We start from the raw sequence: 24658 nt of genomic DNA on the forward strand, positions 1-24658 counted from the left end.
CTTTACTTGGAAGAGCTGAAATCCTGTGATGAAACTTTTACCACCGTCAAAACATCCACATCTGCCCATCCCAGGACCTTGGAAAGGACTCCATAAGTGGATAAAAATGCCAAATCCAATCTGAACATCTGGCTGACTATGCAAAGAACCACAATAAGCCAAACATCTGGAGCACCCCTTAAAACACTCTTGGCATTGACAAATTCTCCAGCAATCAATTGCGAAAGGCAGCTTGATTGGGAACGGCTGACATCCTGTAACAATACCTCTAAACACCACCAAACACCCACATCTGTCTATCCCGGGTCCTTGGGAAGGACTCCCTAGATGGATAAAAATGCCAAATCCAGTCTGAACATCTGGCTGACTATGCAATGAACGGTCCTCATCATAACAAATTACCCTCCGTCAATTTCCAAAGGCAGCTTGACTTGGAATAATTCTGCAACCAGACCTGTATTATTAAACAAGAACATCTGTCCATCCCAGGTCCTTGGGAAGGACTCCATAGGTGGAGAAAAATGCCAAATCCTGAACATCTGCCTGACTATGCAAAGAACCATAATAAGCCAAACATCTGCAGCACCCCTTAAAACACCATCGGCATTGACAAATTCACCAGCAGTCACTTGCAAAAGGCAGCTTGATTGGGAACGGCTGACATCCTGTAACAATACCTCTACACACCACCAAACATCCACATCTGTCTATCCCAGGTCTTTGGGAAGGACTCTATAGGTCAGACATGTCAAACACAAGACCCGGAGGACGGATGCGGCCCATGAAGTGGTTTCATGTGGCCCGCGAAGCCATCCTGGAAACAGTGAGGGAACGGCTCCCGCTGCCTTGGCCCTGGCCCAGGCCGGCCAGGAGCCAATGTACAATTTTGTGGTGGTCATCTATGCTGAAACGCATTCAGTCTTAGCTCCATAAGCCCCCCCCCCCCGCATGGCCTGAGAGGAACAGTGAGGCTCCTCCAGTGGACCATGCCTTGGCCCTTGCCCCGGTCCCACCTCCTTCTGCCAGAGACCCTCAGATCTGTCCCATTCGTGCCCAGGCCCCCACAGGCACCCTTGACGCGAACGATGTAGAGCTGGCCATGCCCACCCAGTAGGCCACACCCACTCCATCCACACCCACCCAGAAGGCCCCACCCAACCTGCCCACACCCACCCAGCCCCCTGAGGGCAACCACAATGCTGATGCGGCCCTCAATGAAATTAACTTTTGACACCCCTGCTATAGGTGGATAAAAATGCCAAATCCCATCTCAACATCTGACCGACCCTAATAATAATTGCTTGACAACAAAACGGTTAGATTTTTTCTGTAGCTGTAATGAGGAGGACCCACCTAGAGAAAATTTATCCGTGTGGTTGCTAAGATTCAACACCAGCTCAACCGCACATACAGGTTGTCTTCGACTTACATCCGTCACGGCACGTGGACACTTTGGTTGCAAGCCTCGACGGTCGCACGTTGAAGCGTTCCCCAGGACCGATCGGATTTTACGACCTGGTTTTTAGGACTGTTCATTAAGCAAACACGGTGGGTCAAAAAAACTGAAATAATTTCCTGTCAGTGAGAACAATTAACCAGTGGAACAACCAATGCTCAATAGTAGCAACTGTGAGAGGGATCTCGGAGTCCTAGTGGACGATCCCTTAAATAGGAGCCAGCCGTGTGCTGCAGCTGTCAAAAAGGCCAACACAGTGCTGGGCTGCATTGACAGAGGGATAGAATCAAGATCACGGGAAGTGTAAGATGCTAAGAAAAAGACACAGGCATGTGTTGAGCAGAGGTTTGAAGCTGCAGGACACAGCTTGACAAACTCTTGAGTTTATTGCTTCTTATATATTTGTTACATACACCAGCTTTACCATTAGATGCTGACAAAGGTTTCTTCATTGGAAAATGTCTTCATGTAAGCAACTATTTTCTAGTAACACATTACATGGTCAAAGACCAGGTAAAGAGCAAACAGGAGAAGGAACTAACAAAGGCAGGAAAAGATAGGACAGTGTTTCTCGACCTTGACAATTTTAAGGCATGTGGACTTCAACTCCCAGAATTCCACAGCCAGCATTGCTGGCTGTGGAATTCTGGGAGTTGAAGTCCACATGCCTTAAAATTGTCAAGGTTGAGAAACACAGATGATAGGAGAAGGAACTTAAGCATATTATCTGTTTAGGTAGGTGAGGCATTAAGTCAAAAGGGTATGACCTTCTAGCTGCTTCACTAGGACAAAGGGTATCAAAAGGTTATGAGGTTTGTGGGGGGGAAAGTACGGCAGTTTGCTGCGCATGCATTTTTCCCCACAGTGAAGGGTTAATACCGCTTTACAAGGCCTTGGTAAGGCCACACTTGGAATGCTGCATCCAGTTTGGGTCACCACGATGTAAAAAAGATGTTGAGACTCTAGAAAGAGTGCAGAGAAGAGCAAAAAAGATGATTAGGGGACCGGAGGCTAAAACATACAAGAAAAGGCTGCTGGAATTGGGTCTGTCTAGTTCACAGGTCGGCAACCTGCGGCTCCAGAGCCGCATGCGGCTCTTTGAGCCTTCCCCTGTGGCTCTCAGCCTCCTCTGCCTTTGCAGAGAGAGACAGAGACAGAGAGAGGCAATTGCGCTTCCCTGCTTCTCTCTCTCTCTCTCTCTCTCTCTCTGTGTGTATATATGTGTGTGTGTAAAAGAGAGTGCACTCACAGTGTTCTCCGAGGAGCTGAAAAGCTTATTGGGCGGGGCTCCTCCCTTTGCTGCGTCTCTGCAGGAAGCAGGAAGGGCAGGAGAGAGCTAGCTAGCCCAGCTAGGCTGACTCAGGAATTCTGGGAGTTGAAGTCCATGAGTCATAAAAGAGACGAGGTTGCTTACCCTGAGCTTGTTGGACAACAGCTTGAAGCTTGCCAGGTGAGCAGCAGATAGGGGGGGGGAGAAGGAGAGAAAGAGAGAGAGAGAGGGAGGGAGAGAGAGAGAGAGAGAGGAAAGAAAGAGAGAGAAAGAAAGAGAGTAGGGGAAGAGGAGTGGCAGGCAGATCAAGGGCAGATAGAGAGGGAGGGAGAGAGAGAGACAGAGAGAGAGAGAGAGAGAGAGAGAGAGAGACCTTTTTGACATCTAAAATGAAGATAACACTGCATATATCCTTTTTTTACCTGTATGTGTATGTGTATGTATGTGTATATATATGTGTGTGTATACATAAATATATACACGCACACAAACACACACACACACAAACACACACACACCTATAATAAAGGTAAAAAAGGATATATGCAGTGTTATCTTCATTTTAGATATCAAAAGGATTTTGCGGCTTCCGGTGTTTTGTTTTTGGTGGGAAACGGGTCCAAGTGGCTCTTTGAGTGTTTTGGGTTGCCTACCCCTGGTCTAGTTTAACGAAGAGAAGGACGAGGGGGGACAGGATAGCAGCCTTCCAATATCTCAGGGGCTGCCCCAAAGAAGAGGGAGTCAAGCTATTCTCCAAAGCGCCTGAAGGCAGGACAAGAAGCAACGGATGGAAACTAACCAAGGAGAGAAGCAACCTGGAACTAAGGAGAAACTTCCTGACAGTCAGGACAATTAACCAGTGGAACAACCTGCCACCAGAAGCAGTGAATGGTCCAACACTGGAAGTTTTTAAGAAGAGTCTGGACAGCCATTTGTCCGAAATGGTATAGGGTTTCCTGCCTGAGCAGGGGGATGGACTAGATGACCTCCAAGGTCCCTTCCAACTTTATCATGGATCATCGCACAGTCAGCCAGATGTTCAGACTGGATTTGGCATTTTGTCTACCTATCGAGTCCTTACCCAGGACCTGGAATATTATTATTATTATTATTATTATTGATCATCGCACAGTCAGCCAGATGTTCAGACTGGATTTGGCATTTCTGTCTACCTATCGAGTCCTTCCCAATGACCTGGGATAGGCAGATGTGGATGTTTGATGGTATTACAGATCTCGTCACAAAATGGAAGCTTATTATTACTACTACTACTACTTCTATTACTACTACTACTACTACTACTACTACTTCTACTACTACTACTACTACTATTATTATTAAATATCCAAAGGAGGAGAAAGAAAAAGCAGGAGAATCCCCATCCTTGTTATTATGGTCATCAGCATCGCCAAAATCCTAGAGAATTATTATTACACAGTCAGAATTATTATCACGCAGTCTAGCCTTTTTGCGGTCAAATAAAAGGTAGTCCTCGGCTTACGACTGAGCCCCCACTTTCCATTGCCAAACCAAGATCGTTGTTAAGTGAGTTTTGCACCATTTTACGACCTTTCTTGCCACCGGTGTTAAGTGAATCACTAAAGTTGCTTAATTAGTGACCCGGTTATTAAGTGAATCTGGCTCCCCCCCCATCGGCTTTGCTTGTCAGTCGGTCGCAAAAGGGAATCCCGTGACCCCTGGCACTACGACCGTCATAAATGCGAATCAGTTGCCAAGTGGCTGAAGGTTGATCACGTGACCTGGGGGATGCTGCAAGGGTGTAAAAGTGTGAAAAACGTTCATAAGTCACTTGTTTTTTCCAGCACCTTTGTGACTTCAAACCCTCCTTAAACAAATGATCGTAAGTTGAGGACTGCCTTGTAACCTTGATTTCTAAAATAAAGTGCATCTGGAAAACTTATTCCTAAGGATATGCTTGCAGCATACAAAGTAAGCAGCAAACAGAAAACACACTTGAGGCAGTCCTTGACTTACGACAGTCCATTTAGTGACCGTTGAAAATTGCAACACTGGAAAAAAGGGAATAATGATGATGATGATGATGATGATGTAGAACTGGAGAAGATCACAAAATACAAAGACCTACAAATAGAAATAGAAAGACTGTGGCAAAGGCAAGCAAGGGTAGTACCAATAGTCATAGGCTCCTTGGGTGCAATCCCAAAACAACTGGAGCACCACTTGAACACCATTGGCATTGACAAATTCGCTATTAGTCAATTGCAAAAGGCGGCCTTACTAGGAACCGCCTCCATCCTGCGACGGTATCTGTAATACCATCAAGCATCCACATCTGCCTATCCCAGGTCCTGGGTAAGGACTCGATAGGTAGACAAAATGCCAAATCCAGTCTGAACATCTGGCTGACTGTGCGATGATCCATAACGATGATGATGATGATGATGATAGTAATAGTAATAGTAATAATAATAATAGCTGAAGAAACGTGGACCACTTGGTAAGCTGCTGCAAGAAGATCGCACAGACTGACTACAAGCAGCGGCATGACAAAGTAGCAACAATGGTGCATTGGAAGATCTGCAAGAAATATCATTTGCCTGTAAGCAAAAACTGGTGGGATCATAAAATAGAGAAGGTCATAGAAAATGATAAAATTAAACTGCTCTGGGACTTCAGAATTCAAACAGACAAGCACCTGCAACATAACACCCCAGACTTAACAATTGTCGATAAGAAAGACAAAAAAGTCTGGATAGTGGACGTGGCCGTGCCTGGAGACAGCAGAATAGACGAGAAAGAACTGGAGAAGATCACAAAATACAAAGACCTACAAATAGAAATAGAAAGACTGTGGCAAAAGCAAGCAAGGGTAGTACCAATAGTAATAGGCTCCTTGGGTGCAATCCCAAAACAACTGGAGCACCACTTGAACACCATTGCATTGACAAATTTGCTATTGTCAATTGCAAAAGGCGGCCTTACTAGGAACTGCTTCCATCCTGCGACGATATCTGGAATACCATCAAACATCCACATCTGCCTATCCCAGGTCCTGGGTAAGGACTCGCTAGGTAGACAAAATGCCAAATCCAGTCTGAACATCTGGCTGACTGTGCGATGATCCATAATAATAAAGTTGAAGGGACTTTGGAGGTCATCTAGTCCAACCCTCTGCTCAGGCAGGACACCCTATACCATTTCAAACAAATGGCTGTCCAGTCTCTTCTTAGTGTTGGAGCATTCACCGCTTCTGGAGGCAGGTTGTTAATAATAATAATAAAGTTGGAAGGGACGTTGGAGGTCTTCTAGTCCAACCCCCTGCTCAGGGGGGAAACCCTATCCCATTTCAGACAAATGGTTGTCCAGTCTCTTCTTAAAGACTTCCAGTGTTGGAGCATTCACCACTTCTGGAGGCAGGTTGTTCCACTCGTTAATTGTCCTCACTGTCAGGAAGTTTCTCCTTAGTTCTAGGTTGCTTCTCTCCTGGATTAGTTTCCATCCATTGCTTCTTGTCCTGCCTTCTGGTGCTTTGGAGAATAGCTTGACTCCCTCTTCTTTGGGGCAGCCCCTGAGATACTGGAAGAACTGCTATCATGTTCCCCCCTCGTCCTTCTCTTCATTAAACTAGACATTCCCAATTCCTGCAACCGTTCCTTATATGTTTTAGCCTCCAGTACCCTCATCATCTTTCTTGCTCTTCTCTGCACTCTTTCTAGAGTCTCAACATCTTTTTGACATCGTGGTGACCAAAACTGGATGACGTACTCCAAGTGTGGCCTTACCAAGGCCTTGTAAAGTGGTATTATGCATTATGACTGTTTTTCACCCTTAGGACCGTTGCAGCATTCCCCAGGATCACGTGATCAAAATTCAGATGCTTGGCAACCCGACTCGTATTTATGACGGTCGTAGTGTCCCGGGGTCACGGGATCCCCTTTTGCGACTTTCCGACAAGCAAAGTCGACGGGGAAACCAGACTCACTTCACATGCAGGTTGCTGACTTATCAACTGTAGTGATTCACTTAATAACCGTGGCAAGAAAGGTCGTAAAGCGGGACAGGACTCCCTGAACCAATGTCTCGCTTAATAACAAGTCATTTCGGGATCCATTGTGGTCGTAAGTTGAGGACTACCTGTACAGCTAGAATCTATTGGCATATTCTTCCCAAACACTTTGCTCTGCGGGTTTTTTTTAAAAAACAAAATTGTTTTTAATGTATTTTGATTACCCTCTTGCCCGATCTAGGCAGGTTTATTTGCCGGGGAACTTCCGGCGTTGGCACAAAATGTCGAATCGCCAAGGGCAAGCTTCCCGACCTGGGTGTGCCATCCAACATTTCTTCAGTAGGCAGGAGCAAGTTGATTAAATTGCAGAAATGCTGCAAGGCTTTAATTGTTGCAGGTGCTTCCAAGTCTGTTCTGGAATTCTGAGCTGAGATGGAGCTTTGGTTTGTTGTTTTAGAGCCAGGATCTGCCACCTTGGCCACTTTAAGACTTGTGGACTTCCACTCCCAGAATTCCCCAGCCAGCCTGCTTTAAGAGGGGAGGATTTCAACTCCCAGAATTCCCCAGCCAGCTTACTTTAAGAGGGGTGGGCTTCCACTCCCAGAATCCCCCAGCTAGCCTGTTTTAAGAGGGGAGGATTTCAACTCCCAGAATTCCCCAGCCAGCTTACTTTAAGAGGAGTGGACTTCCACTCCCAGAATTCCCCAGCCAGCCTGCTTTAAGAGGGGTGGATTTCCACTCCCAGAATTCCCCAGCCAGCATCCTTTAAGAGGGGTGGGCTTCCACTCCCAGAATTCCCCAGCCAGCATCCTTTAAGAGGGGTGGGCTTCCACTCCCAGAATCCCCCAGCCAGCCTGTTTTAAGAGGGATGGGCTTCCCCTCCCAGAATTCCCCAGCTAGCATGCTTTGAGAGGGGTGGGCTTCCACTCCCAGAATTCCCCAGCCAGCCTGCTTTGAAACAGGTGGGCTAAACCCCCCAGAATTCACAAAATCTGTGGACTTCAACATGGCTCGCTGTGGCATTCTGGGAGTTGAAGTCCACAAGTCTTAAAGTAGTCAAAGTTGGAGACGCCTGTTTTAGAGAAACATCTCTCCTAGATCACTCACCTTAACCTGTCACATTTACATGTGCAAGGTGGCAAGGACAGGAGAAACCGGGGTGTGTTGTCAGAAGGTGACGAGGCAGTGAATCGACTCTTGCAGGATAGTATCCGCCTGTCATTCCTCACGTGCCCGGAGCACAGTGACTCCATTCGGAAGCCAGCCTGAGTAAGAATGCTGAAGGTTGCTTTCTTCAGATGTAGAGAAAAGGAATGCATTTCTGGCAAGAAGAGAATTCTGGGAGTGGAAGTCTTAAAGTGTGCTGGCTAAAGAATTCTGGGAGTGGAAGTCCACCCCTCTGAAAGCATACTGGCTGGGGAATTCTGGGAGTTGAAGTCCACCCCTCTTAAAGCATACTGGCTGGGGGATTCTGGGAGTGGAAGTCCACCCCTCTTAAAACATACTGGCTGGGGAATTCTGGGAGCTGAAGTCCACCCCTCTTAAAGCATACTGGCTGGGGAATTCTGGGAGCTGAAGTCCACCCCTCTTAAAGCATACTGGCTGGGGAATTCTGGGAGTTGAAGTCCACCCCTCTTAAAGCATACTGGCTGGGGGATTCTGGGAGTTGAAGTCCACCCCTCTTAAAGCATACTGGCTGGGGGATTCTGGGAGCTGAAGTCCACCCCTCTTAAAGCATACTGGCTGGGGAATTCTGGGAGTTGAAGTCCACCCCTCTTAAGCATACTGGCTGGGGAATTCTGAGTTGAAGTCCACCCATGCCTTAAAGCATACTGGCTGGGGATATTCTGGAGCTGAAGTCCCCCCTCTTACAAGCATACTGGCTGGGGGATTCGGGAGTTTAACGTCCACCACTCTTAATGCTACTGCGTGGGGATTCTGGAGTTTTGAAGTCCACGCCCTCTTAAAGCAGACTGGCTGGGGATTATGGGATTGAGTCCACCCCTCTTAAAGCATACTGGCTGGGGAATTCTGGGAGCTGAAGTCCACCCCTCTTAAAGCATACTGGCTGGGGGATTCTGGGAGTTGAAGTCCACCCCTCTTAAAGCATACTGGCTGGGGGATTCTGGGAGTTGAAGTCCACCCCTCTTAAAGCATACTGGCTGGGGAATTCTGGGAGTTGAAGTCCACCCCTCTTAAAGCATGCTGGCTGGGGGATTCTGGGACTTGAAGTCCACCCCTCTTAAAGCAGGCTGGCTGGGGGATTCTGGGAGTGGAAGCCCACCCATCTTAAAATTCTTGACCTATGAAGGAAAGAGATTCATATCCTCTCTAAAGTGACATTCTGGGAGTTGGCAGCTACCCATTTTAAAATTCCTGAGACACCAGAAATACTTGCGTAGAAAGTTAAAGAGACAATATTGCATAAGAAATGTGATGATCAGCAAAACATGATTTAAGCTCAGGAAAGGAAGAAAGCCGCAGGAAGAAACCTGGATTTCCTGGTGGTGCTCCATCCCTCAAGCACCAAGTAGCCCAACCTTGATGAGCTTTTCAAGGTCAAGCAAGGTCAAACTGCTGCTGGTAGCTACCGCAGCAAATTGAACAGCAACCCTTAATTTGCTGTTCCACCTACCTGACTCCACCCTTTCCCAGCTCTCCAATTCTCCCAAGCCGTAAAATGGATTTAAATGAATATATTTCTAGTTTATATAATTTACCTACTTCCTCATTAGACAGTTTGAGAGTGTGCTCTCAAACCGTGAGTCACTTGGCAGCACAACTCCATACAGCAATTAAACATCCCTCCCGGGAATACAGGTGGTCCTCGACTTACAACCAGAATTGGGACCTGTCACTGGTCACTAAGCGAGTCACATGCAATTTTATGACTTTTTTTTTTTTTTTTGCATTATGCAAAGCACAGTCTGTTAAGTGAATCTGCCTTGCCCCGTGGACTTTGCCAGCCTGGAAGGTGCAAGGGGCATTCACACGACCCCAGGATGCTGTAATTGTCATTAATCCACGCCAGTTGTCGAGTTCTGGAATTGCAACCACCTAGCCACAAAGATGCCGTGACCGTTGTAAGTTTGGTGTTCCGTTCGTAAATCCCCTTTTTCAGGGCCGTCACTAACTTCGAACCGTCATTAAATGGCACCCTGAGGTCGTTAAGCAAGTCCTCGACTCGTGACCGTTCATTTCGCTTAACAACGGTGGCACCAAAGGTTGCAAATACAAGCGTGATTCACTTAACAACCGACTTGCTTAGCAACGGAAATTCTGGTCCCAAACTACCTGGACGCATTGCGTTAAAACGAGCTCAAGCCATTTTAAACAGAGATCCCGATTAGAACGGGCTGTAATTGGTAGTCCTCGCTTTACGACCACAGCGGAATCCAAATTTTCCATTGCTAAGCAAGACGGTTGTTAAGTGAGTTTGGCTCCATTTTACAATCTTTTTTTTGCCACAGTTGTAAAGGGAATCGCTGCGGTTGTTAAATGAATCATGCGGTCCTTAAACGAATCCAGCTTTCCCCCATTGACTTTGCTTGTTGCCAGCCAGTTGGGAAGGCCCCAAATGGCAATCACGTGACCCCGGGATGTGGCAACCATCATAAATACGAGCCGGTTGCCATGGGGACGCTGCAACGGTCATAAGTGTGAAAAACGGTCCTAAGTCCCTTTTTTTAGAGCTGTGGTAACTTTGAACAGTCGCTAAATGAATTGATAATGATAATAGTAATAATAAAGTTGGAAGGGACCTTGGAGGTCATCTAGTCCAACCCCCTGCTCAGGTAGGAAACCCTATACCATTTCGGACAAATGGCTGTCCAGTCTCTTCTTAAAAACTTCCAGTGTTGGAGCATTCACCGCTTCTGGAGGCAAGGAGTTCCACTGGTTAATTATTCTCACTGTCAGGAAATTCCTCCTTAGTTCTAGGTTGCTTCTCTCCTTGATGAGTTTCCACCCATTGCTTCTTGTCCTGCCTTCAGGCACTTTGGAGAATAGCTTGACTCCCTCTTCTTTGGGGCAGCCCCTGAGATACTGGAACACTGCTATCATGTCCCCCCTCGTCCTTCTCTTCATTAAATTATTATAAGTTGAGGATCACCTGTACATGTACATACATACATGACATTAGTTAACAGTCTGGAGTTCAAATCAATACGCTGACCATTCCTTCTCGTCCTCTTTACTTCAAGAACCACCCGGTGAGGTAGGATTAGGTGAAGAAAGAACGATTGTCACAAGGTGACCCAACAGGATTGATCTTGGCTTGTGTAATTGCCACCGTCGCCCGAATCCCTAGTTCATGATCCTTGCATCAGAAAGCATAAAAACAATAAATCCCTCTTTGCCACATCACTCAAACTCTCTCGCAGACATTTGGACAAGTACACAAGACTACGTTTGTGCTGCTCACTCAAGGAACGCGCAAACGGCTGCATTCACACAACCTGCTAGCCTTGGTTTCTTTTAACCTTGATCTTCATTGGAAGTGTGAACCTCATGCTCTTTGGGGGAATCTATGATTCAGGGCATATCGGATAGAACCGTAATGGGGATTAATTCAAAACCAGGATATCGTGAGAACCCAGGCCACTGTGAGTGTGCTCACATGTAACACAGAGACTAAACCCAACATTGGTAGATCTGACAGCACAGAATTGCCTAACCAGGTCAAAAAAAAATTACCATAGGTCAAGATTCTTCAACCTTGGCAACTTTAAGACCTGTGGACTTCAACTCCCAGAATTCCCTAGCCAGCATGGCTGGCTGGGGAATTCTGGGAGTTGAAGTCCACACTCTTAAAGCTGCCAAGGTTGGAGGCCCCTCCCACTTTCTTAAATAACTTTCTTGCATCAAGAGGCCATTAGCAAGACTTCAAGACAGCCACAGGCCATTCCCCATTGGCCAGATAGGCACCAGGAGGTGTGGCTTGCTCAGTACAGCCAATCAGGGTTGGGGAAGTGCACTCAGCATTGCCAGCTGCTCCCAGAGAGTTCTATAATAGAGGGGCTCATAACTGGGCTGGTTTGTTCCTTCAACTCTTTTGCAAGGAGGACCTGGTAGGCAAAAAAAAAAAAAAAATTAGTTGCTTAGGTTTATACCGTCAGACAATAGAAAGTGTGGGGGAAGTGGGTTTAATCCGGATTAATATTGGATTGCATCCATTCTTATGCTAAATTTAACACTTTGTGTATGAGAAAGAGAGAGAGTTGAGGGGTAATTCTGCTTTTTTTTTGTATTTGCAAACTTATTAACCCCTATTGTGGGCCTAATTAATGTTGGTAGGAAGGAGGTTATTTATTTATTTCTTAAATTTATATGCTGCTCATCTAGCCATCCAAAGTAAGTCTGGGTGATTTGCAGCTTCCTGCTTAGTCAAGGTCTGTAAACTGGACTAGAAACTTGAAAAACCCAACTGAAGAAGGCAGAATGTCCATGCTGTCGCCGGAAAATGAACTCAGCTTGGAGAATTTAATTTCATTTTAAGTGAAATATGGGACGGAAGTCAGAAAACTTAACGGGGTGGTTGGGATTAAAAGACCCCACTCCCTTCGTGGCCGCCATTTTGACTTTTTTGACCTTTTTGACTCCGTGTCGAGCAGGAAACCACTTGCCTGCTACCGCCAGATTGTTGGGAGGAATTCCCCCGTTCGGTTCTTCCAGCCGGGATTCTCCTTGACAGCGCAGTGCAGAAGAAATAGATCGTGAAGCCAGCTACCAGAAAGAGGTTTTATTTCGAGGATCAGCGTTGAGTGACAATTCAGCTCGAGTCCCCAGCTAGCTAGACAGAGTGATCTTTAAACAGGGGTTTTTATATCCTTTTGTGGTTTCCAAACTTGTCATTTCTGATTGGTAACAAACTTACCATTTCTAATTGGTGAGTTAAAATTTGTCTTTCTTGATTTGCTGGTTTTTGACTATTGTTAGTTCCTTTTTCTTGCCTAAAAGGTGTTAATTACTTTTATTGTTGTGTCCTGATTGCTGCTAGCTGGTTCCTCATTGTGTGTGTCAAGTGTTTGCTGTTTTAGCCTCAGGCTGCTGTTGACCCAGTTTAGTTGGGGTGGTCCTAGATTATTTCTTAGTTGGGCTGGGGAGGGGGTGTCCAACTCTCATCAATTCCCCCATTTTGGGCTATTACTGATGTATCAGTGATTAGCCCAACTGGTTCATATATACGGTAGTGGTGATCAATTTGGCACATCATGAGAGATGTTTTCTTACTCTGTCCCTTGCTTCTGATGGGAGTTGTGCAGACCTTTAGGCATTTTAACCCTAAAGGTGCTAATTGGCATAGGCAACAAAGGAGGGCTCCACCTATTGCGACTGTGATTATACTAACAATGAGAATTTTCAACCAATGGAAGTCTGGTAACCATGAAAAGAGCCAGGAAAGGTTCCAGGATGACTGGTTGTGCCCAATGTTTTGTGCTAGTTGTTAGAAGTAAAGTCTTCATCCTGGTTCATCCAAGCCGGGAATAAATAAGCAAACATGGCGACTGCTTTGGGAAGAAGGTTACAGTTTATTGCAGAAAGATGGTTCTTCAGGAAAGTGCAGAGGAGAGAGAAGGGCTGAGCACATGGGGCAGTAGGCTTTTATACCCCCTCTAGCCTTGTTTGGAATAGTTTCCTGTTCCTGTGGCATGAACCTTGAGGCTGTTTCTGAGTTTGTCTAGGCCTTGATATCTGTGGTTTAATTCTATTATCATATCCTGCTTCCCAGGTGATGGGGCTAATGACTCCTAGAGTTTGGGTGGGGTATGCAGATCTTCTCTTTTGTCTTGTTGATTGCTCTGGCTTCAACTTTCTGATGGTTTTACATCTGCATTTGTACAGGGCTAAAGTCTTGCTTGGGGCAGAGAGATAGATTTGGGGCCAGGTTTGGTTTTAAAAAGTCCTTTTGAGGAAAAATATATTTTTCTGCCCTTTTTAATATTTCTTTCTCTGGGCTAACTTCCCTCAATCCCCGCTTTGTGCCTTAAGTGTGTAAATTTATGACACACTTATTGGCACAACATTAAAATTGATCTGGTCAGGGAGACTTGGTAGGCAAGCTTTTAAACGGTTAAGCAAAATAATAATAATAATAAGACATTAATAGAGGCAGCAGAAAAAGATCCCTTTAGTGGCTCCCAAAAGGGGAGCTTGCACCCATAAAGTTCTAAAAGTCAGGGCAAAATTTTGTTAAGTGGAAAAGAGATTTATAGTGTCCAATATTCTGTGCCAATCATTTTCAAATGTTGGATATCACCTTTAGCTTCCAGTCAGGTTTGCATACCTCCCAAAATTCTTCACAGCCATGGTTTTCCTTAGTACATGACCACTGGCTGCCCAATTTCAAGGGTTGTTTCCTGCCTTAGCTCTTAATTCAGTGCATCCAGGTTTGTAATGTCCAATATGCCAGGCTATTAAATTTTTCTTTAAATTGCACATACTGAGCTCTAGGAATCCCAATCTGAGCTCAACAGTGCAAAATATTCAGGGCATAAGTTTGGGATTTTTCCTATTGCTTCCTTAGTCATGGCATATGAATTGCAAATCACCTGAGGGGGCCAAGTTCCCTCCCCTTTGGAATCTGTTGGAAGTTGGTCCCAGAAAGCTTTGGTGCAATAGAGCAAAAATCAGCCTGGGGAACTTTACTAAAGGTAGGTGGAGGGGATAGACTCTGAATGGTGTGAATGGTGTATGTGTGCATATGCAGCTATTTCTACAAAACAGGCAATACAAACATTCTGGAAAAGTTTTCCCTCCCACCAGATAGAAGTCCAAGGTGTTCAGTACTTGTTCTACCACTTATTCCCAAGTGCCATCTCTCCACTAATACATTCAGCTTGCTTGTTACGATACAAATGGGGCAAGAAATAAAAGTTTACAATGAGTTTCCACCCTCCCCCCATAGTCTAATTTTCTCTTCTGAGGCTTCACATGGCATCAGTGGCTCCAAGACTCCTTCCTTCTGCAGCTCTCACAGGCATCTGGGTAAATGGTAGGACTTTGGAAGATTTTCCACTCAACTTGCATGGTGGCTTTTTTAGTGGATGGCTGGATTCAAAACCCAATTCCATGGCTCAAATGGATGGAGGCAGCATCTGGGTCTGTGTGTTCTGCTTCCAAAGGCTTGGGAGAGGGTTTCAGGGCTGAAAGATACAAGAACAAGGTCTCCCCCCCGCCGCTTTCTGGGTGGACTCTACCAGGAGAGGCAGACAAAAGGTATGGAGAACAAAGGGCAGGAAAAGAATTGGAAGGGGGGTAGCTTGCAGGCAGTTTGAAAATGCTGAAAACTCCAAATAATTTTAAAAGCCTAATATTTTAAGGTGTGCAACTTTCCAGAGGTAGGAGAACATTTATTCTAAAATAGACCACATTATTTTAGAGATTAGAAAATGCTTATTTGTTTCAGAAAAGTTTCATAGTAGTTTCACCAGTAAGTGATAGGATACGAAAAGTAACTTAAGGAAGACTTGAGCTTCAAGAGGCTCTTGTAGATAGACACACATTTTTCAGGAAAAAGATAGATAAAACACATACAGTAAATGCAAGTGAAACTTTTCCAACAGATAAATTTAAAACAATCCCTCCTGGTAACTTAAGGCTATTCTTGAGCGTACACAGAGAGAAAGAGGAAAACAAACAAACAAACACATTTTTTTCTTCACTCTGTTTGTTGGCCAGACAAACAGAGTGAGGTATTTCCTTTTTGTGGCTTATTTTTAAGCATAATTTCTAGCAGAATTTAAAATTCTTTTTTCTTTGGATTTGAAACAGTTAACAGTCACATTTACCTCTCACACAGACTTTGACAAACATATATACACAAAGACAAGTGAACAGAAGTCTTAGTTTTACACATCCTAGTCATTCCCACCATTTCAGACAACTCAAGTTAGGGAAGGCACACATTTTAAACATACCACATGGTTGCATAGAGGAGAGAGAGAGAGAGAGAATCACTATTTCTTATTTTCCCTTTTAAGTACCTTTATTTAGCCAAATTGGTTTCCCAGCAAAGCCTATACACTACACAGTCGAAATCTCCTTGTGAGACTTCTTTCCTAACACAGTCGAAGTTTCCTTGTGAGACTTCTTTCCAAACAGTTGAAGTCTTCTTATGAGACTTCTTTCCTAACAGTCGAAGTCTTCTTATGAGACTTCTTTCCAAACTTTGCTTTGCTTACAGGGCCTTACCAGCTAGTTGCCCAAATCCAATTCTTTCATTCACTCATTCCATTTCATTTTCACACAGTCTCTCCCTTTTCCCTAACAAAAGGTTCTGTGCTCTGGCCAACCCCCATGCTTTCCAGGTTCTGCCAATTAAACAGATCCTTTCTGCGGCTAGGAAAGACCAGAAGGAGCAAAATCCAACTGTGATTGGGAAAAAAAAGGTCTTCTCACTCACACAAACAGAAATACACACATTTCTTTGTTCCCCTGGGCTTTAAACTTAAAATTTAGAGGTACTCACCTTCACCTTCTTTCCAAAGCAGCCCTTGAGCTCAAACTCTCAAAACTCCCTTTGCTACCCTAGCTCCACATGGGCAAGGCCTGGGAAACCCATCCACAGACACAAGGGGGTCTGCTGCCGGCAAGATGGGGCTTACCAGTCTCAGTCCATTGGAGAGGTTAGCTTGGAGTCCCATCTGGGTCGCCAAATTGTTAGAAGTAAAGTCTTCATCCTAGTTCATCCAAGCCGGGAATAAATAAGCAAACATGGCGACTGCTTTGGGAAGAAGGTTACAGTTTATTGCAGAAAGATGGTCTTCAGGAAAGTGCAGAGGAGAGAAGAAGAGAGCAAAGGGCACAGAGAGAGAGATTGAGCACATGGGCAGTAGGTTTTATACCCCCCCTAGCCTTTTGTTTGGAATAGTTTCCTGTTCCTGTGGCATGAACCTTGAGACTGTTTCTGAGTGTTTGTCTAGGCCTTGATATCTGTGGTTTAATTCTGTTATCATATCCTGCTCCCCAGGTGATGGGGCTGACTCCTAGAGTTTGGGTGGGGTATGCAGATCTTCTCTTTTGTCTTCTTGATTGCTCTAGCTCCAACTTTCTGATGGTTTTACATTTGCATTTGTATAGGGCTAAAGTTTTGCTTGGGGCAGAGAGATAGATTTGGGGCCAAGTTTGGTTTTAAAAAGTCCTTTTGAGGAAAAATATATTTTTCTGCCCTTTTTAATATTTCCTTCTGGGCTAACTTTCATCACTGCTCATCTAGCCATCCAAAGTAAGTCTGGGTGATTTGCAGCTTCCTGCTTAGTCAAGGTCTGTAAACTGGACTAGAAACTTGAAAAACCCAACTGAAGAAGGCAGAATGTCCATGCTGTCGCCGGAAAATGAACTCAGCTTGGAGAATTTAATTTCATTTTAAGTGAAATATGGGACGGAAGTCAGAAAACTCAACGGGGTGGTTGGGATTAAAAGGCCCCACTCCCTTCGTGGCCGCCATTTTGACTTTTTTGACCTTTTTGACTCCGTGTCGAGCAGGAAACCACTTGCCTGCTACCGCCGTGTCTAAGTCCTTTGGTTGCGCCTTCTGGCTTAGGTGTGTTTTTCCTTTGCAATCAGGCTCAATCCGGGTCTGCAAACTGGACTAGAACCTTGAAGAAGCCATTTGAGGAATGCAGTGTGTCCGTGAGGTCCCCAGGAATCGAGCTCGGCTGGGAGGGTTTGATTTTTAAGTGAAATAGGGCGAGGAAGGTCAGAAAAGTCAAAGATGGCGATTGGGATGGAACAAAGACCCTCCCTTTGTGGTAGCCATTTTGACTGTTTTGACTCTTTTGGACTCCCTGGCCATTGCTGCCATGTGGAAGCCCCTCGTTGCTTCTTCTGGCTGATGAATGATGGATATTTAGACGTGTTTTTCCTTTGCAACCAGGCTCAATCCCGCTTCTCTTCTTTTTCCCTCCACCCTCTCTTGGCGCATCAAACCCAGGCAGATCCCAAATGCCACACCTCACCTGGGCAGGTAAGTGTGACCCACTGCAGGATGACTGGACTTCCCTTCTTTGTTACTCACTTTTTGTGTTCTTAATTTTTTCCCCCGCTTTGTCCTCCTGATTCTTTGAGGCTTTCTTCTAATGTGGGTTTATTTTCCTAGACAGGAGTTCTCAAACTCGGCCATTTTAAGACTTGTGGACTTCAACTCCCAGAATTCCCCAGCCAGCATGGCTGGCTGGGGAATTCTGGGAGTTGGAGTCCACAAGTCTTAAAGTGGCAGCGTTTGAGGACCCCTGTCCTAGGATCATAAGATTCTAGATTCCTGGAGGTCTTTCTCCAGCAGTGTGGACTTCAACTCCCAGAATTCCCAGCCAGCAAGGGACACACCCACTGCTGAGAATTCTGGGAGCTGGAGGCCACACACTTGGATTGGGAAATGTTATAATCTAGATCAGGGGTAGTCAACCTTGGCTCTTTTATGACTCGTGGACTTCAACTCCCAGAATTCCTGAGCCAGCCTGGCTCAGCATGGAAACCTCTCCCTTTCTCCTCAGCATGGCTGGCTCAGGAATTCTGGGAATTGAAGTCCATGAGTCATAAAAGAGCCAAGGTTGATTACCCCTGATCTAGAGATTCTCAGCCTCGGACACTTTAAGTTGTGTGGACTTCAACTCCCAGAAGCTGGCTGGGGAATTCTGGGAGTTGAAGTCCACACACCAGAAAATGGCCAAGGTTGAGAAACACTTGTTTTAATCCAGGGGACTTCAAACTTGGCCCTTTTATGACTTGTGGACTTCAACTCCCAGAATTCCTCAGCCAGCATGCCTGGCTGAGGAATTCTGGGAGTTGAAGTCCACAAGTCATAAAAGGGCCAAGATGGAAGACCCGTGTTTTAATCCAATTCTGTAAAGAAAGGGTGGGTGGGTGGGCGGGCAGGTAGGTAGATAGATAGATAGATAGATAGATAGATAGATAGATAGATAGATAGATAGATAGATAGATAGATAGATAGATAGATGGAAAAATAAATGGGTGGATGGATAGCTGGCTAGATAGATAGATAGATGGATGGATGGATGGATGGATGGATGGATCTAGATGGATCCATCTAGAAAACAAGAAATAAAAAAACAGACAGACAGACAGATAGATAGATAGATAGGTGGATCTAGATGGATGCATAGATGGAAAAATAAATGGGTGGATGGATAGCTAGCTGGCTAGATAGATAGATAGAGAGATAGACGGATGGATGGATGGTTGAATAGATCTATGGATAGACATGTGAATGGATAAATCCCACTAATCCAGCTTTTTGTCCAATATACCCAACAGTTCTCACTTTTTTCTGGAGATCGAAGCCTTTGAAAGCAACACATCCCCAAGCCGGACGTCTCCCCCCATCTTCTCAAAGCCCATGGACTCCAACATCCGCCCCTGGTGGGTACCGGTTGATTTATCTCTTTATTGGATTGATAAGCCCTTCCCCCTCCCCCTTCCCATATCCCAGAGGCAACATGGGATGTTCTCCTGATCTGGGGGGAGGTGGGGGGGGGGAATGGAAGAGGCTGGGGTGGTGTCAAAAAAAATGATGTAGCCACAATCATGGGATGAAAGCCTTTTTTATTTACATTTGTCCCCTCTTAAATTTTTGACCCCCCCAAGACACCCTCACTGTCTGTCTTTCTTTCTTTCTTTCTTTCTTTCTTTCTTTCTTTCTTTCTTTCTTTCTTTCTTTCTTTCTTTCTTTCTTTCTTTCTTTCTTTCTTTCCCTTCCTTCCTTCCTTCCTTCCTTCCTTCCTTCCTTTCCTCCCTCCCTGCCTCTCTGTAAACTCCACTCTCTTCTATCACTGATGATGTTGCCTAGTTGGGTCATGAAACTCTGCAAAGGAAACCAGCATGCTCAGAGAGCACCAAAGATCCCACAATCCTTCCTTCCTTCCCTCTTTCTTTCTTTTTCTTTTCTTTCCTTCCTTTTTTTCCTTCCTTCTTTCTTTTTCTTCCTTCCTTCCTTCCTCTCTCTCTCTCTCTCTTTTTCTTTCTTTCTTTCCTTTCTTTCTTTTTCTTCCTTCCTTCCCTCTTTCTTTTTCTTTTTATTCCTCCTTCCTTTCTTTCTTCCTTCCTTCCTTCCTTCCTTCAACAAATTTATAATATTCTGCATGAATGAACTGCGGGGAGCCATACAATCGTGATGGTGCCCCAAATTTTCATTGCTAAGCCAGACAGTTGTTAAGTGGGTTCTGCCCCATTTTTCCACCTCTCTTGCCACAGTTGTTAAGTGAATCACTGCACGTCAGGGTTGTTAAGTGAATCTGGCCTCCCGGTTGACTTTGCTTGTCAGACAGTTGCAAACGGGGAATCCCACGACCCCGGGACACTGTGACGGTCGTAAGTAGGAACAGTTGCCAAGCGTCTGAATTTTGATCAGCTGACTGTGGGGATGCTGCAACGGTCATAAAGGTGAAAAACGGTCACAAGTCACTGTTTTCAAAGCTGTGATAACTCTGAATGGTTACTAAACAAATAGTTGTAAGTCAAGGACTACTTGAATATACCTTATCTGTCTCTCACATTGGGGACCCAAATATGTCCAGGATGCATCTTTTATCATAGACATATGCAAAAAGTTTCTTCCTGTTCCTCAAACTTTGAAATCTCGAAGGATTTTCTCAGGAATTTTGAATCATTAAAGTCTAGCATTGGAAGGGTCCCTCAAGGTCATCTAGTTCAACCCCCTGCTCTGTACAGGAATCCAAGGGAAGGTATTCTGGACAGAGAAAGTTGTCCAACTTCCTGACAGACTTCTTGAAATTTTCTGATAGTTAGAACAATTAATCAGCAGAACTCCTTGCCTCCAGAAGTTGTGGGTGCTCCAACACTGGAAGTTTTTAAGAAGAGACTGGACAGCCATTTATCTGAAATAGAATAGGGTTTCCCCCCTGAACAGGGGGTTGGACTAGATGACCTCCAAGGACCCTTCCAGCTTCTATTCTATTCTATTCTATTCTATTCTATTCTATTCTATTCTATTCTTATTCCATACTAGCTGTACCCAGCCATGCGTTGCTGTGGCTCAGTGTGGTTAAATGGAAAAGAAAGAAAAGAGAAAGCGCACGTTTGTAATATGTTTAATTTCACAATGGTTGTGGGTATACAATATTTTTTGTTGTTCCATTGTGTGTGCAGATATAGAGATTATGTCCAACAGATGGCGCTGTTTTTCACAAAAAGCATGTTTTAATCAGTCACAGGTGTGACATCTATATAATATCGGTATATAAAAACATGCGCGTATTCGAATGCAATGTTGTTTCAAAATTTCAAAGCAATCGGTGAAGAACTTTTGGAGATTTAAGATTTTGAATAAACAAACATTTACATTTTTATTTATATAGATTCTATTTTTATTCCATATTCTATTCTATTCTATTCTTATTCCATATTCTATTCTATTCTATTCTATTCTTATTCCATATTCTATTCTATTCTATTCTATTCTATTCTATTCTATTCTATTCTATTCTTATTCCATATCCTATCCTATCCTATTCTATCCTATCCTATTCTATTCTATTCTTATTCCATATTCTATTCTATTCTATTCTTATTCCATATTCTATTCTATTCTATTCTATTCTTATTCCATATCCTATCCTATCCTATCCTATCCTATCCTATCCTATCCTATCCTATTCTATTCTATTCTATTCTATTCTATTCTATTCTTATTCCATATCCTATCCTATCCTATCCTATCCTATCCTATCCTATCCTATCCTATCCTATCTTATTCTATTCTATTCTATTCTTATTCCATATTCTATTCTATTCTATTCTATTCTATTCTATTCTATTCTATTCTATTCTATTCTATTCTATTCTATTCTATTCTATTCTATTCTATTCTATTCTTATTCCATATCCTATTCTATCCTATCCTATCCTATCTTATCCTATTTTATTCTATTCTATTCTTATTCCATATTCTATTCTATATTTTATTGTGTTCTATTTTCTATTTTACGACCTTCTAACAAGCAAAGTCAATGGGGAAGCCAGGTCCACTTAAGAAACGTGTTAATAATTTAACACCTGCAGTGATTCACTTAGCAACTGTGGAAAGAAAGGTCGTAGGTTGCAAAAGGGGATTATGTGACCCCGGGACACTGCAACCGTCATAAATAGAGGACAGTTGCCAAAGCCCTCTTCCTCAAGCATTGCAAATTGCTGGAAACTTAGGTCTTAATTTGGGGGGGAGGGTCCCAAGGAGGAGGAATTCAGAAAAGGATTTTACCGGCAGATTCGCGTCTTCTTCTTCCAGCGATGCACTGATGGAAGAAATACATGTAGTCCTCGACTTATAACAGTTCATTTAACGACCATTCAAAGTTACAACAGCACCGAAAAAGGGACGACCTTTTTTCACGCTTATGACCGTGACAGCGTCCCTATGGTCACGTGATCAAAATTCAGATGCTTGGCAATGGACTCGTATTTATGACGGTCGCAGCCTCCCGGCGGGGTCACATGATCCTCTTTTACGACCTTCTGACAAGCAAAGCCAAGGGGGAAGCCAGATTCACTTAACGACCGTGTGACTAAGTTAACAACCGCAAAGATTCTCTTAACCACCACAAAGGTTCGCGGTGGCAAGGAAGATTGTAAGCTGGGGCAAAATTCACTTAACCAATGTTTCACTTAGCGACCAAAAATTGGGGGCTCAGTTGTGGCCGTAAGCCAAGGACTACCTGTACCCCGATTAGTAGACGTTCTCCTGACCTTTATATTTCTTTTTCACTTCTTCTTCCATTTCTTCTTCACTTCTTTTTCACGCAGTGCCTCCGCCAACTGTGAGGATATGGATTCCCCCCAATCAATCCAGGATGACATAACAGAATATACCCCAAATGCTGAGAGTTGTTGGTAAGGCAAGTCTGGGGGGGAGACGGAAGTGTCTGTGAGGGGGGGCCCTATAGATCTGTGTTTCTCAACCTTGGCGACTTGAAGTTGGGTGGGCTTCCACTCCCAGAATCCCCCAGCCAGCCTGCTTTAAGAGGGGTGGACTTCCACTCCCAGAATCCCCCAGCCAGCCTGCTTTAAGAGGGGTGGGCTTCCACTCCCAGAATCCCCCAGCCAGCCTGCTTTAAGAGGGGTGGACTTCCACTCCCAGAATCCCCCAGCCAGCCTGCTTTAAGAGGGGTGGGCTTCCACTCCCAGAATCCCCCAGCCAGCCTGCTTTAAGAGGGGTGGACTTCAGCTCCCAGAATCCCCCAGCCAGCCGGCTTTAAGAGGGGTGGACTTCAGCTCCCAGAATCCCCCAGCCAGCCTGCTTTAAGAGGGGTGGGCTTCAGCTCCCAGAATCCCCCAGCCAGCAGGCTTTAAGAGGGGTGGGCTTCCACTCCCAGAATCCCCCAGCCAGCAGGCTTTAAGAGGGGTGGGCTTCCACTCCCAGAATCCCCCAGCCAGCCTGCTTTAAGAGGGGTGGGCTTCCACTCCCAGAATCCCCCAGCCAGCCTGCTTTAAGAGGGGTGGACTTCCATTCCCAGAATCCACCAGCCAGCAGGCTTTAAGAGGGGTGGACTTCCACTCCCAGAATCCCCCAGCCAGCCATGCTTTAAGAGGGGTGGACTTCCATTCCCAGAATTCCCCAGCCAGCAGGCTTGAAGAGGGGTGGAATTCAGCTCCCAATCTTGTGGAAAATGAAAGGACTCTTACGAATTCCAGAGGGTTTTAGCAGAGAGATTTATTGCGCAGGTTCAGAAGCAATAGCAACAGCAATTCTGAACCCCGAGGGGGGGGTTCAGACTTCAGTTTTATACTTTCTTTTTCTCAGGAACAAAGGAATACACATTGTAATACATTAGGTTTGTTTCTCACAGTATACAATGGAGAGTTTGCTATATACATTGTATCCAAGTGCAATGCGCATTAGGTTAGTCACCTACTACTAACACAGCACTATTCCAGTAATTATGCAGACACATCATTATTCTAGTGATTGTTCATTATTCCACATTACCAAAATTCCCCAGCCAGCCTGCTTTAAGAGGGGTGGACTTCCATTCCCAGAATTCCCTAGCCAGCATGCTTTAAGAGGGATGGGCTTCCACTCCCAGAATTTCCCAGCCAGCCATGCTTTAAGAGGGGTGGGTTTCCACTCCCAGAATTCCCCAGCCAGCCTGCTTTAAGAGGGGTGGGCTTCCACTCCCAGAATCCCCCAGCCAGCCTGCTTTAAGAGGGGTGGACCTCAGCTCCCAGAATCCCCCAGGCAGTATGTTTCAGTCCACTCCTGTTTAAGTTGTCACAGTTGAGAAACGCCGCTATAGATTAATTACTAGGCTAGATTAGAGGTATTGATTATGTCTTCTTCTGACGTGGGCTGACCTCAAGGTTTCCTAAAATTGATTGGAAAGCATTTTGACAAAGCCTGGCTCCAATTATTTGTGTATTTGTGTGTGTGTGTGTGTCATGTTTGTATGTCTGTGTCTCTATCTGTTTGTGTGTGTGTTTTAATGAACACCCCCCCACAAACCTCATAGTATTCGTACAGGCCCTTCCAAGCCATATTACTCTTGGTTGCACAACAGCCTGCCTAGGTAGGCCAGTTTCATGAGCTCCTTGTGTCAAAAACTATCCCTCTTCCCAAGATGGCTTGTTCTTTCCTTAGTCTGTACCCCAAAAATGACCCATATGTTTTCCCTTTTCCACAGCACCAACTCAACCCAAAACGCTCAGCCGAACAGTCGCCGCAAGAAGCTGAAAAAATACCTCTTCCATGCAGTTTCGGAAGGAAATCTGGAGGACCTGCAGAGTGTCCTGGCAGAATTGAAGGATCGGTCCCAGAGGTGCCAAAATCTGACTGTCCAAGGTTGGTGGCCTTGCTCTACCTCTGCAAGGAGGAAAAGGTGAATCCGGTGGGTGGAATAGGTTTAGGGGTGCCAAGAATGAAGGGGGCACCCTCTTTTTAGGGGCCAAGAGGGCGGCCCTTGGGGGCATACTTTGGAGC

The 24658-nt window shown here is 44.9% G+C and overlaps 1 protein-coding gene across 3 annotated transcripts in view; it reads left to right on the forward strand.

The window, feature by feature from the left end:
- Window positions 1-24658, forward strand: part of TRPV3 (transient receptor potential cation channel subfamily V member 3) — a 68887-nt gene that overhangs the window by 13582 nt on the left and 30647 nt on the right. For 2 of the 3 annotated variants that reach the window (XM_039321396.1, XM_039321397.1), the window contains exons 3-6: window positions 17648-17680; window positions 18988-19092; window positions 22489-22575; window positions 24363-24520. In XM_039321396.1, coding sequence (XP_039177330.1) covers window positions 17648-17680; window positions 18988-19092; window positions 22489-22575; window positions 24363-24520 — 383 coding nt within the window. The remainder of the gene's footprint in view (window positions 1-17647; window positions 17681-18987; window positions 19093-22488; window positions 22576-24362; window positions 24521-24658) is intronic. The other variant, XM_039321398.1, reaches the window with a different exon arrangement.

This window comes from Crotalus tigris, unplaced genomic scaffold (genome assembly GCF_016545835.1).
Source record: "Crotalus tigris isolate CLP2741 ecotype Arizona unplaced genomic scaffold, ASM1654583v1 scf7180000023738.1706062, whole genome shotgun sequence".
NCBI classification, from domain to species: Eukaryota; Metazoa; Chordata; class Lepidosauria; order Squamata; family Viperidae; genus Crotalus; species Crotalus tigris.